Source organism: Seriola dumerili, unplaced genomic scaffold, assembly GCF_002260705.1.
Source record: "Seriola dumerili isolate Sdu_G_001 unplaced genomic scaffold, Sdu_1.0 BDQW01000533.1, whole genome shotgun sequence".
In the NCBI taxonomy this organism is placed as follows: Eukaryota; Metazoa; Chordata; class Actinopteri; order Carangiformes; family Carangidae; genus Seriola; species Seriola dumerili.
In genome coordinates this window covers 598,077-614,567 of record NW_019174788.1, presented here as the reverse complement: position 1 = coordinate 614,567, position 16,491 = coordinate 598,077, and the positions used below count along the sequence as shown (strand labels likewise).

General features: G+C 39.3%; 1 protein-coding gene across 1 annotated transcript; it reads left to right on the top strand.

The window, feature by feature from the left end:
* The first annotated feature begins 49 nt into the window (after positions 1-49).
* On the top strand, positions 50-15,780 carry mtf1 (metal regulatory transcription factor 1). Its single transcript, XM_022764273.1, has 11 exons — positions 50-102; positions 2,029-2,560; positions 5,776-6,014; positions 7,337-7,468; positions 7,952-8,025; positions 8,864-8,997; positions 9,501-9,578; positions 9,807-9,909; positions 9,989-10,656; positions 11,078-11,147; positions 12,169-15,780. The coding sequence occupies exons 2-11, from the start codon at positions 2,093-2,095 to the stop codon at positions 12,648-12,650; spliced, it is 2,448 nt and encodes an 815-aa protein (XP_022619994.1). The 5' UTR covers positions 50-102; positions 2,029-2,092; the 3' UTR covers positions 12,651-15,780.
* Positions 15,781-16,491: the final 711 nt, after the last annotated feature.

Sequence of the window (16,491 nt, the reverse complement as noted above, 5' to 3'; positions counted from 1 at the left end):
ACGAATGGCTGCGAGTGTGTGACGTAGGGTATCCTAGGGAGAAGATAGGAAGAAAGTGCCAAACATCTAAAGCACAGAGATAAGGCTTAAATTTCAAAACAGGTAAATGTATTCTAATGTCATTTCCTCTTAACATGCCAGTTTATCCCTTGTAACCACGGAGCTTGTTAGCTCTTGTTAGCCCAGAGAAGATGGGTAATATCAGCTATCGACAGTAAACTCGCTAACGTTACTAGCCAGCTAGCTCCCTAGCTTAGCTAACGTATGAGCTAAATTTTTGCTAGATGACTTAGCCAGCTACCTAACGTTCCTTTAGCAAACGTAGCCGGGGCTCAGGCTAAAGACAAAAAAGCTGGCTGTTATGGCTCTGTTATCAAGTCGCATAACGTTGAAAATGCGAATAACTATAGACTTGTTATTTAAAACACGAAGTACGAACGGTTTGGTATCTATGTGTATTAGCTAGCTAGCAATGAATATCTGAGGCTAGTAACGATGTGATCAAGCTGTACGCTGTGAAATACCATCAGGTCAGTAACCAACCAGAGGATTGTTACACAGCCAGCTAACAGAAATGTTTCATTAAATTGGGTTAATGTTACTGTATTGTCAGTCAAACGGGTAAAACTTGGCAATTACTGCGTGTTTATCAGGCCACTCTGTTTATGAACCGCGCAGCATTGTAACCGTTTGCCAGCTGTGTCGTGTGTGTAGAAAAGTTACGTGACATTGTCGTGTGAATATTACATCTTTCATAAGTTATTCATACCGTTTCATGTAAGCATGCCTGCCTGAGGAGTTTTAATCGGCTGGAGATCATCAAACATGTCAGTTTGTTAGCTGAGTTTAGCCCCTGCTGTCTCGTGACTTCGGTCATTGAAATTAGAAACTTCTAGAGCTCGATGTGTTAGTTTCCTCTAATTTTTAAGAGGTAGCGTTACGTTTTAAATCACTGAAATTATTAACTTTATTTCGATTGTGCCGTGTATGTCTGATTCAGGAGTACACGAATGATTTACATAGGTATTTAGTGCTGTCAAAGCCACTTTGTAGACATGGCACACATTTTTGAGGCCAGTTGTTGGTAAGATGCAAGAGGTGCTTTCTAGAAACCCTGAAGGTTTTACGTCTATCATAACGTAAAACCTTGGTTATAAAAATTTATATAAATGCCTCCTCCATCAATGAGAAATCCTGAATCTATGGATACATTTAAAAATGTAAGATCTCCCCTACATCACTGAAAGTGCATACTCAATGCACTAACATTGGAGGTTTCTGGCTTCTAACCTTGTTGTGATGACACAAATCATGCCTGTAGGTACATACTTTAAACTCAGCTTTAGGTGAGCACTGAGAAAATTTTCCACTTTCAGTAAAATAATTTGAAACCAGTCTTGCAGTTTCAAGCTCTGAACATAACATGCATCATTCTACACAGTAAAGGTCAAACATTCAATAAAAGTAAGAATGACTAAAATACTTTTTTGAGCACAGAGGGGAGTTTAAATTTTCCTTTAATGTCCAAGTTGAGCTCCTTTAACTGAGCAACATGGCTCTTTTTTTTGAATAGATAGTCACTCCTCTGATGCTATGTTAAAAGATGTCCAGTCCTGTCACATCATTTAGGACAGTTTTTCTTACTGCTCTCACAGTCAAACAAAAAATGGGGAAGCAACATTCAGTTTTTATACATTACATATCTGAAACAACCTCCCAAGACATAAAGTCTGTTCCAACACTCAGTTATTTTAAATTTAGATTTAAACAGTTTTCATCTAGCACTGCCTTTTATGAATTTTTTAATGAAAATGATATATTCATATCTTGCAATGCATTCTAATTGAACTGTAATTTTGTTAGTTTTATTATTTATTGTATTTTTATTATTAATTGCAATTTAATTTTAATTCTTGATTTTAGATTATTTAAACCTGTTTTATTTTAATCTGTTTATATCCTGTGTCTTTCCTCACTAGCAAAGCAAAAGTAATGACAAAAAAGTAATTTTGTTAATATATTTTTCAGGCTGTAACATTAACAGTGTGAGTGTGCAGTCCTCCTTGCCAAGGAAGGAGAGGCACCAGGGACCATGAGTGAGAATGGCCCTCATACGGAGGCGCCTATGTACTTTGAGGTGGAGGTGGATCACCTGGAGCGGGACGACGAAGAAGAAGAAGACAAGATCCACTTTGACAAAGATGATGACCTGATTCCTGAGCCTTCATCATCTTCTGGTCGGGTGTATGACCGCACCACAGTGCTCATTGAGCGGGACCCCATCCGGCTGGATGAGGAGGGCGAAGAAGAGGGTCACTGTGGAGGGGATGAAGATGGAGTCACCTTCTTAACTGAGGGGGAAGGTGATGGAGATGAGGAGGAGGGCTCTCTGGCCTTTATGGCCGACCCTGATGCCATGTCACAAGGTTATGTGCACCACACCATTTCTGCAGACCAGATCCAGTTCACAATAAATCCAGGTTCCACTCCCATGCCACGCAACATAGAGGGGGCCACGCTCACCCTGCACTCTGAGTGCCCAGAAACCAAGCAGAGAGAGGTAAGCCTAAATAAGTGCATCTCCTCCGAATGTAAAGGTATGCAGCTGCTACATGCTAATGAAATGTGAACGTGCCAATGAAAAGATACTTTATTCTTTGAATGCTCAGTATGAACACAGGTGCACACTGATTTCAATAAACAGCTTCCTTGAATATTTAGTAGCATTGCATATTGCATAAATTCATTTTCACACACAAGGTACTGCACACAGATGGGCAGCATTTCAGGAGAAGGTGGTCCATTATTACTGCTGAAGTAATGACTGGTTTTGTTTGGATATTGGTGAAGTAATAGCTTGGTTTTGTTTGTGGAAACTTATCTAGTTATTTCAACTCATTGCTGAATGGAACAGTAAATGGTTTAAAGATTTTTCTAACATGTCTGATGGTCTGACAAAATGAGACACAAAATGTTAACATTAATGTGCATAATGCACACGTATAGCAAGTTTGTGTGTGTGTGTGTGCGCGCGCGCATGCACATACACACACGCATGCTTGGTGAAATTTAAAGGGCAATTGCAGATGCATTAATGTGCTTGAAGGTATTTCCCAGCAGCTTCACATTGTTTTAGTCATTTGGCTTACATAGACATTATAACCACAAAGGTGGTGTTACCCTGCTTTCTTCCACAGTGTTTGCACCCAGTGTTAGACTGTTGCACACTCACAAACCACTCTGTCTCCTTTACATTCCTGTGGCAAATTAGCCATATTTTGACACCTATCCCAGCCTAATTAGTGGAAGTGTGCACTGGTAAAGCAGCTGATCTTGCCAAATGCAAGGCAGTGTGCTGAAGGACTGCAGGGAACAACTTAGTCCCCAGTCAACAAATTTCTTGGTACATGAACACACACATATCTACTGCTTCTTTTTTTATTTTGAATTTGTGAAGAGTTTGGAGCACTTTAACATGTCTGTAACTGATAACAAACACCAACAGCTAAATGGTGCAACACTGTTCTGTGGATTCTGAGTCATAAGAAAAGGACAACATCCCCTTTTTAGTGAAAATGTTTTGTTAACATGAGGTGGAGGGTACAAGGTACTGTCTTTATGAAGTATTGTGCCTGTTAGTATTTTTAACCGAACAGCATAGCATCAATAAACAAATAAAATATGAAATGTGATACTGTGTATGTGTGGAGGTTAGTTGTTTTTGATACTGCTTAACACCTAACACTGTATTTGTTTAATCTGGAGGTAATGTTGGATTGTCTTGATCACCATCATAGTGCTTGCATTGTTTGTTGGTAATGTTAAATTTGCCTAGATTGTTGTCTTCGTCATTGTTATGATATTATGACATAATTTGTTATGATGATTGCCTTGGGCACAGAATGAATTTCCAAGGGGGGAATAAACTAAACCCTGCTTCACTATCCTTAAACAGAAGTGCACACATTAGAAAATGAAAGACACCTGTAACAAAATGAAACTGAAATGTTACTATGATTTTGTGGCAGTCATGCTGCTGAATATGAGCTCACTGTGATGTGGTAAAAATAATGATGCTGTGTGCATTCAATCTAGTGTGTACTACAAAGAAAAAACTATTGGCAGCCCTGCCTTGGAAAAACATGATAGGAGTATAGAACACCAGGAGTGGCCATTTCCTGTGAACAACAAATAGAAGGTTCCATCCTCCTGTTCAACAGGTGTCAGAAAAAAATGTAACGATACTCTCGCATAACCATTTAATTTGTAATGTAATGGTATTTTCCACTATCCATGTGGGGGCTGGAAGTATACAGTACTCTCACACAGTGATCAAACTGGTGGTGAGGAAGAATCACAAAGGGAGAGATGTGGGAGATGAATACAGTACTGTGCTACAAGCTTAAGCAGGCTTCGCACTGTGGCTTTGCATGGATGTTTGCTTAACAAATGATCTCTCCCACATACTTAAAATCTAAGTGAATGGCTTTAGACTACCCTTCACTCAGATTAGTGTTTGTCAGTAAGGCTGAAAGAAAGTTTAATCAGCTTTTTGTCACATTCACTGTACATGCAACAGCTAAGAAAGTTATTTTTTCTTTTTACAGCAGATGTTACTTAATGTGTCTCAGCATGTGTTGTGAAATGAAGCATTGAGACTACTGGGATGCGTGAACAATGTGGGGTTTTCACTGATGCATCAGTTATTTTTCCTGCTGACAAAGGCATCACTGCGTGCACCATGAGGAATGTTGTCTTTAATGCTGTGTAAAAACAGTTTCTAGATGCATTAGTGCTTAATAACTGTTTTTATTTACAATTAGGGGAGTTTAACTGTTCTTTACAACTTTAGTTCTTTTGGGGTTTTTAGGGCTATTTTGTTGTTTGAATTTAGCACCAGGCCTGTTGTAAAAACTGTTCAGTTGTCTTTATTTTAGGTAAACAATGCCTCAAGTTTGGCCAAAACTATTTTAAACAAATATCCAGAAGGTTTCATAAACAGATATTAGAAGCCTATTTAATACTTTGTGTAAAAATGACATTTTTATTAAAATGAATTACCCAGTCTAATGCAGTCAGGGGTAAACATGCAGTCTTTTATCTCGAGAAATCTTGAGATCTTGGGAAATCAGTTTGAAATCATTATTATGATTACAATTATTATTAGTATTGTTATTATCATTACTACTACTATTATTTTACATCTCTAAGAGGATCAGGGCAGTAAGTTATAGGAATATCGTTAGCTGAAAAGGCGATTCTCCTGTCGAGGTGGCCAGCCACAAGCTTTCTCCTTCTTGCATTGTGTTCAGTACAGGGTAGCATTTTTCAAAGAACAGAATAGACTGCTTTTATCCACATTGCCCCGGGGCTTTGTGTGAGAAAAGAGCAGGAGACTGCCACACTGCAATGGAGATCGGTGCTGTGAAACAGAAATGGACGGGATGAATTGCATTGGGGGGTTAGGCATCATCACTGTCCTTTGTGCTCACTCTCTTCATGTGCTGACGGGTGGCTGAGTCATTGAGTTGAAGTCGCCTCTGAAAGGTCACACTGACTCAGACTGTCACTTCATCCAATGGCAAGGCTGGTTATTGCAGAGCTGAATCAACAAATTATTTTTCCTTTTCAAAATACAGGGTAGAGACTATTAAGTTTATGCTTATGAGTAATGTTATCTTTTTACTTAGCTTCAGTGTAATTTCATACACTATTGTTGGATTCAGTTTACAATGTTGAGATAATGACCTTCCCATCCTCTCCTTCCTCTGTCAGGTGAAGCGCTACCAGTGCATGTTTGAGGGCTGTACAAGAACGTACAGTACGGCGGGAAACCTGCGGACACACCAGAAGACTCATCGGGGCGAGTACACGTTTGTGTGTAATCAGCAGGGCTGTGGAAAGGCCTTCCTCACTTCTTACAGTCTGAAGATCCATGTCCGCGTTCACACCAAGGAGAAGCCGTTTGAGTGTGATGTGCAAGGCTGTGAGAAAGCCTTCAACACGCTATACAGGTGAGCCTACATGCAGCTTTGTTGTGTTGTGTGTGTGTCCTCATGGTACTGTATTTATGGAGCTGTGGGCATTATAAAGTAAGTTCAGATCATTATCATGGTCCTTCCATAAAGTGGATGGCCCAACAAGTGTTGTCACAACACAGAAATGTCTATGCATAATTTTCTTTTATATTTATCTGTTTTATTTAGAGTTGTTCTATGTGGGAGCAGTTAATTTTCTACTGATCACAGTTATTATTTTCAAGTAATATCCTTTGTACCCTGCAAATCTCAAATTCAACTTTGTAATTGAAATGAGGAAATTAATTTGGTCATATGTGCAAAAATACACAGTAAGTAAAAGTAAAACAATAGAAAGGGTCTATAAAAGGAACAGGACCAAGAAAAAGCAGAACATTGTTATCTCTGGGTGCCATGTTCTTTCAAGTTCTTTCCTTAACTGCTGGCCCAATTACCCTACGTAAAAAAAATTGTCTAAATCCTGTAGTTTTGTTATGTTGTAATTTTCTGCACCTCTTGGCGGCTTAACTGTAACTTTAAAGACATTGTGTGTGTTTGTTTTAAAAGTCTGCTGGCTGAAATGGCTGCGATTGATGCTGCATACAATGAGTAACTGTACCATTGAAAATTCTGAATATATAAGTTATATAAGTATAAAAAAACATATTTTTGACTACACCAGGCCAGTTACAGTCAGGGAGAACAAGAGGTGACACAGCTGATGTCTTGACACCTTGATGGAGTATGGCAGGTTAACAAATGAACAGAGTTATAACTCCCTGTGAGCTTTTATCACTAAAATACATTTAAGGTCAAACATAAGAAAATAATAATGATCATTCTATTAGGTGACTGTTTTGACAAGTACCAGACATGTTCTTTGTCCATAGCATTTTCATTATTTAGATTATGCTGTGATCACAACCAGTTCACATCAGAGCCTTCTGGTCCATATTGGTTCAGTTGCTATGACAACATGTCTGGGGCTTGGTGGAGCTGTGCCACTGGCAACAACTGCTTGTCAGAGGCTGTTACTCAGGGCAGGAAACCAATGCCAAACATGGGTGGATTGTCTTTTTGATAACCGTTTACTCTTGCCTCCACCCAGATTCTCTTATACAACCACCACTGAGAAAGTGTGCATACTTTAATCAGTTGTTGTCCCTGTCTGATTACATTCTGTCTCCATCCATGTAGACATTCTTAAATTAAGTGCAGCAGCAATCAACACACGCTGTTTAAAGCAGCTGTGCTTAGTTTCTTTCTCTTTGCATGTCTCCCATTGTGGTTTAATGAAACAAACTTGATTTCCTCTGCAGACTAAAAGCACACCAGAGACTTCACACAGGCAAGACATTCAACTGTGAATCGGAGGGATGCACAAAGTACTTTACCACACTCAGTGACCTGAGGAAGCATATTCGCACACACACTGGGGAGAAGCCATTCCGGTGAGAATTACCATTACCACAACAGGATTAACCCATTCCCAAGTAGAAAGTGAAGGAGCATCAATGTTAAAAATATGTTAATAGATGCTCACAGGCAGCTCTTTTAGTGTGGAATAATGTTTGCTTGTATCACAAGAATGCAATTGTTTTTTCATAGTGAAACATTTTTGCTCACAGTGCCTTTTACTGTGGGAGCTTCACTTTGGTTAGACAGAAGCCCAAAATAGTGCTGAGATTCCAATTAGTTTCCCATCTGCTTTACAGATATGTAGTTAGCTATATGTCTATGATGAGTCAAGGGTGCTCACTGTTCTAGCAGAGACATGGCTTTACTGTATATAAATTATTAAATCCACTGTTTTGAAAAATTATCACTGTCCATTTGCATCTGGTCTCAAGCATTATTGTCATTATTTTGTTTGTCTTATTTGTCTTATTGTTTGTTCTTATTTTGTCTGCCTCCCTCTTTGTCTTTGTCTTCAGGTGTGACCATGACGGCTGTGGCAAAGCTTTTGCTGCAAGTCATCACCTAAAAACACATGTACGGACTCACACAGGTACACATTAGTGGTTTGTTTTATGTAACCTTGATTTATCTAGGGTAGCTTGAACAAGGACATGTTTGCTTTTCAGCTATGCTTTGCATTTAAATTATTATCAGTGCCTCCCACACAGAGTTAATTTGAGTAGCCTAACCAAATAGATTTTTACAGCAACCAAAAACATTTTTCTTTTTTATTTACTATGTCTTCTTTTAGAAAGTCTGCGTAGAAATGTAGTTAAAAGAGCAGCAATTAAAAAGTGTGTGTTGATGTGCACTTGCATTGATTGGACAAATATCTTCCCCAATTGGAAGTTCCCAGTTAGACAGCTGAGGCCAAGTTCTTTGCTCAAATGATTGTGTGCTTGTTCAGGGGGTGGGGGGCAGTCTCAGCAAAGTGCCAGCTACTCCTGTTCAGGTGGTTTCTAACATGTGTTTCCTTTTATATGTAGTTTTTTATATGGGTGATTCTCCCAAACTGCAGATGAAAGAATGTAATAAAGCATCAGACCAACCTATCAAGTTCCTAAACTTGGTTCTGTTCAAGTGAAGGAGAAATGACCTTTGCTTTTAATGCTATGTATCCAATAAAACCTCCTTTCAGCTCAAAACAAAAGTGAAACATTAGAACGTGTGCTCAAGCTGCCTGTGATTCCAGTTGTGCACTTGCTATAAATCAATAAAATAAAATATTAAAATCAAAGCAATAATGGGCATTGTCTGACTGACATGGCGATAGTTACTGGTTTCCTCCAAACTCAAAAATAAAGTAGCAACTTTTATCTTAGCTGACAGTAAAGAGTAGCTCTTAACCTTCAGTCTCTGTCTGTATTCTTCCCTCTCTGTCTCTGTAGGGGAGAAGCCATTCAACTGTCCTAGTGATGGCTGTGAGAAGACTTTTAGCAGCCAGTACAGTCTGAAAAGTCACATCCGGGGCCACGACAAAGGACAGGCCTTCAGCGTCACCCTCACCCACCCGCTCTCTGAAGTGAGTCACAGCACAGCAACTTCTCGGTGTTCTCCATGTACAACCTGAGAGCAATATGACACTGTCGTCCTCATATTATTTACTTTATTAAAAACCTGTGATTTTTTTTTTTTTTACACTTTTTACACTTACAATTTTTTTTTTATTCTCTCACTCGCATAATACAGAGATCATGTTAACCAAAAACAAAAGCTGCACACCTGCATATTGTGGACATTTACAGATGTCTTTAAGTTAGAGAGGTTCACACTACACTGCATTAACCATGGTGAATCTTTATGATTTATTATGAAAAAGAAGCTTTAGATCAAATGATTCATCTTCCTCAAAAGCATAATCATTAATTGTCATTATGTCATTATTTACTTGTTTACTCTTTGTGCTCAACTGTTCATTTTGAAACCTATTTTTTTATATTAACATACAGAAGGTGATCCTACTGATCCCTACTTCACCCCATAGCAGTGGCAAGTTTAATTAACCTATTCATCTCTTAATTACAGGATGCAAATCACTCGCTGTGCCTCAGTGACTTGAGCCTCATCTCTACAGACTCAGAGCTACGAGAGAACATCCATAATGTAAGTCTGGCCTTTGCCTCAGTGTTGTCAAGCAGACATTGGATTGAAGATGTAGGGGAGCTGTCATAGTCAATAAAGATTTTTTTTTACATCTAAGCTCAGTTGTCATTCTGTATCCACTGTAATAAGAATTGAGAGCTAAACAAGAGAGTTTCTAGCTGTTGTAATACTTAGTAAGGTTACTTGATGTATTCATTAAATCTTTTGTTAATTTTAATGTTATTACAGGCTCAAAATCTGGACCTCAACAATGTGACCCCAGTGAAAATCTTTGAGCTCATGTTCCAGAGTCCTGAAAATAGTGTCAGCCAAGATGATGCCCATCACAACGGTAAGAACATTTCAAAGCCTGTCAGCTTAAATTGTGTCAAAGGTCCTTGTTCTGAAGGAGTTTTTACTTCCTTCCTCAGAGAGCCTTGCTGAACCCTTCAGCCTAGAGACCTCTACCCAACCAGGAGTGACTGATGCTTCATCTCTCATCTCTTTCTCTATCAATCCTACCTCCTCATCTTCCTGTTCCCACACAACTGCAGTCATGGAGGCTTCTTCCCAGCTCAGTCAGAGCTCTTCCTCTCAGGCCTCCACCTCTGCCTCTGTCTCTGCTACTGTCAGCTCTGCCCAGCCTCCCTCTTTCATGCAACTAACCGGTCCTCAGCAGATCTCCGATGTGCCTGCTCAGGCTTCTGTCCAAGCATCAAACCATGCCCCCTCCCAGCACTATGTGACACTGCCACCCACATTCCTGCAGCCTGACAGTGCCACCCAGACCACTCCTCTACCACCACCCATCTCTGCTCCTCTTCCAGTGGCTCCAGCACTGACCACCACAGAAACAGGCACTGCTGCTGTGTCTGTGGTTGCAGCCACCACAACAGATGCTCTGGCAGCTGTGGCTCAACCTGTGCCTTTGGCCAACAACCCTGTCCCCAACTCTGGCCCTGGTCTGGCTCCCACCCCTGCCACCATCACTATAGCACCCACCCAGAACCTGCTTCAGCCCAGCTTGGTCATGGCTGACCAGAACCTTCAGTGGATCCTCAGCAGTGCTGCCAGCAGCCAGCAGAACCCAGAGCAGGCAGTGAGTAATGCTCCCACACAATATTTGTACAAAGAAATGGTGACTTGATTTGTACTAGTCTTGATTTTGTTATGTATTTTCAGTTTAAAACACACAGTGCCATATGCATTGCAGCGAAAATTAGGGATTTCTTGTGTTCTAATCCTAAATTTGTTCATGTGAGAGGATTAGCAAATAAAACCGTTCCATGCACTTCAGTAATAATGCATAAACTGTTAACAAATTATCATGTAAAGTAGAACAGTGGGGAAAGCTATAGCTTTTAGAAATGGTGTCACTTATTTACATTAAGTGTAGCTAAGGAATACCAACCAGATCCCTTCGATACAGTAGGGAATTCTGATGAATAACCTCATGAATACTGTTGTGTTTCCCGGCATATTTTATCCTGCTTGAACTGTGGTGTTCATTGTTTGTTCAGTCACATCAAGGAGCTCCAAAAGTGGAAAAGGTTTTCTTCACTACAGCCATACCAGTAGGAGGAAATGCTGGTAAGTCAGTGTGTAGTGAATTTTTATGTTTATTCATTTTATGGACTTTGGCCAAAAGACTGTGATGAAATCATGAATGTGTTTTGCCATCCAATCGAGTACTTATATTTAATAGGATTAATTAGATAGTATTGTTATATTGTTATTGTTATATTATAGTAGATTGGTCTCCAGAGAGCTCTACTAAGATACTGTCACAATGCTTTCATTAAACAAACGCAATTCAAATTTTCTGACTCTCAGTTAATGCACCTTGCTAGAACAGTTAAACAGTATCCCATCATAATATTTAATAACAAAACTCACAAGTAACAGAACAGGACCAATAACATTCAAAACATTCAGGAACTATAAGAAGAGAACAAGTAATGTTGGGCAGATAGCAGAAGATCAGGATGACTGACCAGTTTAAACACATCAAGTACTGCATGTCCCTCCACAGTGTTAGGGTCATGATCAAAATAGGGCTGTATAGTGATTGGTTTTCAGTATTGATAAATGAATCAAATATATTTGATTAATTGTTTAGTTTTTAAAATGTCAGAAAATTTTCCACACCCAAAGAGTTGTCTTTCAAAGTTGGACCAACAGTCCAAAACAGTCTCTATAAAAAAGAGGAAACCTCACATTTGAGAAGCAGAAATTTGACATTTTTGCTTGATGAATAACAATAACAAAATGGTTTCTCTTTTCTTTTCTCATGATTGTCTAATCAGCTAAACAACTTCTTGTTTCAACTTTGATATTATCCTTATTAACCCCTCATCACATTCTGTACCGAGATGTTTTATTTGTTGATCTGTATCTGTACATGTGGCGTTAACTCTCAGCCCACAACTGATGAATTCCTCCTTCCACTAAGCAGTTAATAATTTCTCAACCTCTGCATTGGTCTCTAACTTTTTTATCCTAAATATTTTCCTCTGCAGGACATTTGGAAAGTAAATTACATCAACTTGCAGACTTTGTTTTTTTTGTTTTTACTTTTTTTCTGTGAATTTATTTTTTTGGTCTGTTTCAGGTAACTCAGTCCAACAGATCGGCCTCAGCCTGCCAGTCATCATCATCAAACAGGAGGAATCCTGCCAGTGCCAGTGTGCCTGCAGGGAGTCTGCTAAAGACAAGAGTTCAAAGAGTGCCTCCTCCATCGTTCCTGCCCCAGCACAGCAGCAACCATCAGAGCCCCCTCCTCCCCCACTATCAAAGCCCCCAGATCCTCCCCACCATCCAGCCACCTCATCTTCCTCATGCTGTCTCCCTGAGTCTTCCTCCAAGGTGGGTGAGGTGAGCCTGGAGGCCCCCTCTTCCTCCTCCTCCTCAGCTCAGACTTTCTCCACTATAGTTAGCAGCACTGCCTCAACCAACCCTCCCTCTTCTGACGGGTTAGCCAATATGGACGTCTCAGACTTCCTCTCCCTGCAGAGCCCTGAGACAGCTGCCAACATTGAGGCGTTGCTGCTGGTTGCAGATGACTTTAACATGGCCACTGATGGCAATCCTTAGAAGAGCTGCCTTCTGGCACCATGTGTTTGTCTGTTGCACCCACTCATCCACAGGCATTGATTCCACCTACATCTCAAGTCACTCTCCTCAGTGACGCCTCGTCTTTCTCCCTATATATTGTGTGCTTTGAACCCCTGTATCTGCAGTGCATTCTGTTCTGTATGGCATTGTGCAACATATATACACAATCTATGAATACTTTCTCTGTTGAGACTCATTGCAGTAGTTGAGTTTTTAGAAACAGGATTAGTTTGCATATTGACATTTAGCAATGTTAATGCTAATGCTAATTTACACAGGGAAAAAGCAGTAGGTCCTTTGTTAAAAACATAATCAAACTGTATATAATAACCTTTGATATCCACTCTGATCTGAATGAAATAAGTGAGTGTCCAAGCACTGATAACGTAAGAGTTCCATTTTCCTGGCTTGAAGGTCACACACCTGAGCAGGAAAACAAAGCTTGTCTGTATATCCTTGTACTGTACTACAGGTCCTAACAACAAATGCTTAAAGCTGATATGCAGCTGATCAGAATGCACTGTATATTAGAGGAATTCACTATAATTTTATCAAGCGTTGCTCCCAGCAGGAATTTGGAGGGGTTGGCTACATAGCCCCTCATATGGCTGTCACACAATATAAAGTGACTTCCTCAGTATTTTTGTTTTTTAGGAAGACTAGTGTAGTCCAGAAAATGTGATGATTCTTTTCTACTTCTTTTGACAGTTATTTACTAATTGAGAGAAGAACCTGTGATCAGATTTGCCTGTCTCTTTAAGTGAAATTAAGTCAATACATCAATAAGTTGCCTAACTTAAACTAATTTAAAATTGTACATGTTAATTTATTTAAATGCTTGATTCTGTCATTATACTGGTAATACTATTATCTTCAAGATAGCAGAAAAATCTATTAATTTATTCCAATCACTTGTATTTTTAAGTTGAGCTGTTTTTGTTACTGAATTGCTTTCCTTTTAAGAACGTAATGGGTCTTGCTAAAAGCAAGTTGGAGTAAAGAGGCACCTATAGTAGACTGCACAGTGAATTATCCTCTAGGATCTGCTTGTTTGCAAAAATTGTCCACAATGAAACAGTAATGAACTACTGTCAACATCCCATGTTTTATAGGGTTGTGGCCCTCTCAGGGATGCATCAAGTCATAACTGATCCTGGTTCCCTTAATTTGTTACTCAGACATGCGTTTTCCTAATAAGATGCCCCACACTTGCAGTAGCCCTACGTTTTGCTGCACTCTCCCCTGTTTATTGCACACTGACTTGTAAAGTGAGTAATCTGATTGCTTGTTAGCCTAGGTGCAGCACCACTACAGACTTTTTGTATACAACTGCTGTAAAGTAGCATTTGAAAGATGGTGTCCTGGCAACAGTGTATATACAGTACAATTTAGTGTAAACATCTTTGAGAAACTTGTAGATTATTCTAGAATTTGTATTTTTGTATAGACTTTTGAATTACTAACTCTCAGAGTTTGGAGCTAATGTATACCCTCTATCCTTGCATTCTTTCCCCATTCACATTCATGCAGAATAGTTTGAATTTTGCTGTGTCTAGATGAGTGGTTCTATAAGCAGCTGGGCTTCTGTACAGTCCCTATAGTATCAAAATATATGTAACACATAGCCCCTTGCTCAGAGTATAATTTAACAGTATTGTTTCACATGGGACACAATGCAATGATGATGGAGCGAAGGCATTTTGCCCTGTATACTAGAGTGTAGAGCTACTTGGCCTTACAATATTAACTGTTATGAGCCTTCCTTGCCTTGACAGTCTCTGCAACAGACTTGCCATTGACATGTTGACATATTCATCTTCATTGAGTCTCAAGCAATCACTTCCAGCAGGGGATCACACTGAGGCAAAATCACTGAGACAGAAAAGCTTGATCTGCATTGTTTTCCAGCTGTAATGTTTGTAAAGTCACAAATGGATATGCAGCATTTCCAAAAAATATATGGTGGAGTGGAGCTTTCCCACGATTCACACGTGCCAAGAAGGCAGATATGTTGTTAACGGCTCCAGTCATATTTTGTGCTCAAAACCATTCCACATATGCAGTATTTGATATTTGGAGTGTCTAAATCTGAACTTTGCTCCATTGGATTGCAAAATTCACCATTTCCGTCTCAAGGCACTTGGTGAAATTACTTCCAGGAGTCAAGGTCATGCCATCAATATATACTCTTATACATGCATACTGTCAATGAACACAACTATGCAATTTTAAGTGGCATTCACAAGTTTAAATACTGACTCCAAGACAAAAAAAAAAAAATTTATTCCTCCCTCCATGACAGTCTGCTACAAACTTATATGCAGAAGTCCAGTGGTGAAAGTTGCCTTTCCAGTGCATACATATTGAGCATGCTTCTTGAACTCCAGTTTATTGTATTTCATATTTCACATTTGGAATGGTGTGAATCTGGTCTTTGTAGTGTGTCCAAGTACTGTTCCAATGAATGTTGCACCACAGCTATCCCTTGTACATGCTGTTTTGCCTCTGAGGTAACTGGTTTAAAACCAACTGGATTTGTTTGAAGGAGTACTTAGTGAATGAATGATTCTGTTTTAAGAATTATTTTTGGTCAAATGTAAGCAGCTTTTCCTTTTTACACTTTATGGGTACATGTTTCATTTGGGCTCACCCCATTTATGTAGTCATCTCAGCCTTTCACATATTTAAATTTGACATGTGGATGATTTGTTGGCTCATCTTCACCAATGAAAGTCGAACTTACAGCTGAAGTTTACCTGAAACGGTAAACATCAGCATATCACTGATGGTGGCATTTGTTTGGAAGCAGATTGTTTGTTCACAAATGTATAGCCAGAGTGTTGTTGGAAATTGAGATCCAGAATTTCTGCCATCGCCAACATTTTTCCAAATGGCCAATATTTAAAAAGAAAAAAAAAAAAAAAAAAAAAAAGGAAACTATATGCTTCCAAAGTAATGTCTTGACACCCAAAGAGTGTGGAATTGTTAAGGATTTGTATTTTTTAAAAGAATGTATTATGTGAAAATGTTTGCTTATGCTTGTTTCGTATAAAGTAATATGATAAATAACTTTCTGAATTGAGAGCAATATAATACTAATAAAACCTTATCCTTGTCACTGATTTCTTCCCCCCCCTTCCCCAATTAAATGAAAAATTTGACAGTTTATTATGATTTAAATGCATTTAATAGCATGAAAGAAAACAAAAACAAAAGCATGTGTTCTCTTTAGGTCACTTGTAGGATGGTAAGGGCACATCCTGGAGAGATTTCCTCTGTAGAACATAATCAAGGTCAACTTTAAAAATCTGCAAGAAGTCACAAGGGCCCAAAATAAAAAAAACCGAACTCACCGTTAGAACTTTGCGCAGATCCTTCAAGTCAGTCATAACTCTGTTACACAGGGTTATCCTCTCAGACAGGGTGATCAGTCTGTCATTAACTTCCTCCAGTTCCTTTGGAGGACAAAACGTGTTTGTCACCAGTTAATTTGGACAAGCATCATTAGTTCAAGATTACGATGTCTGACCTGTTTGACTGTTGAAACGCCATCATCAGTCTGACGAGTTACTGCATCTTCTGCGCAGTCTAGAACTGTTTGACAAAGACACTTAGAAAACAAAGAATATATAACTAAGAAAGTGAAGATGTCATACGTGTTACCTGTGTCAGCGGGCATGGCGCTAGACATATTTGTTCTGTAGACTCGTCATTTCCATGTTGTCGTGTGCCTTTGTTTTTAAGCAGGTGCCCACAGGTGACTTCAATTTTCCTAATTAGTAGGTGATGATGAGGGCAGTCACGTCACGAAGAACATGCG

Excerpts from the sequence above, each read along its gene's own strand:
- mtf1 (XM_022764273.1), top strand. The coding sequence starts at position 2,093 with ATGAGTGAGAATGGCCCTCATACGGAGGCGCCTATGTACTTTGAGGTG. Across the intron at positions 2,561-5,775 it reads CAGAAACCAAGCAGAGAGAG|GTGAAGCGCTACCAGTGCAT; the intron begins GTAAGCCTAAAT and ends TTCCTCTGTCAG. Across the intron at positions 9,910-9,988 it reads AGATGATGCCCATCACAACG|AGAGCCTTGCTGAACCCTTC; the intron begins GTAAGAACATTT and ends TTCCTTCCTCAG.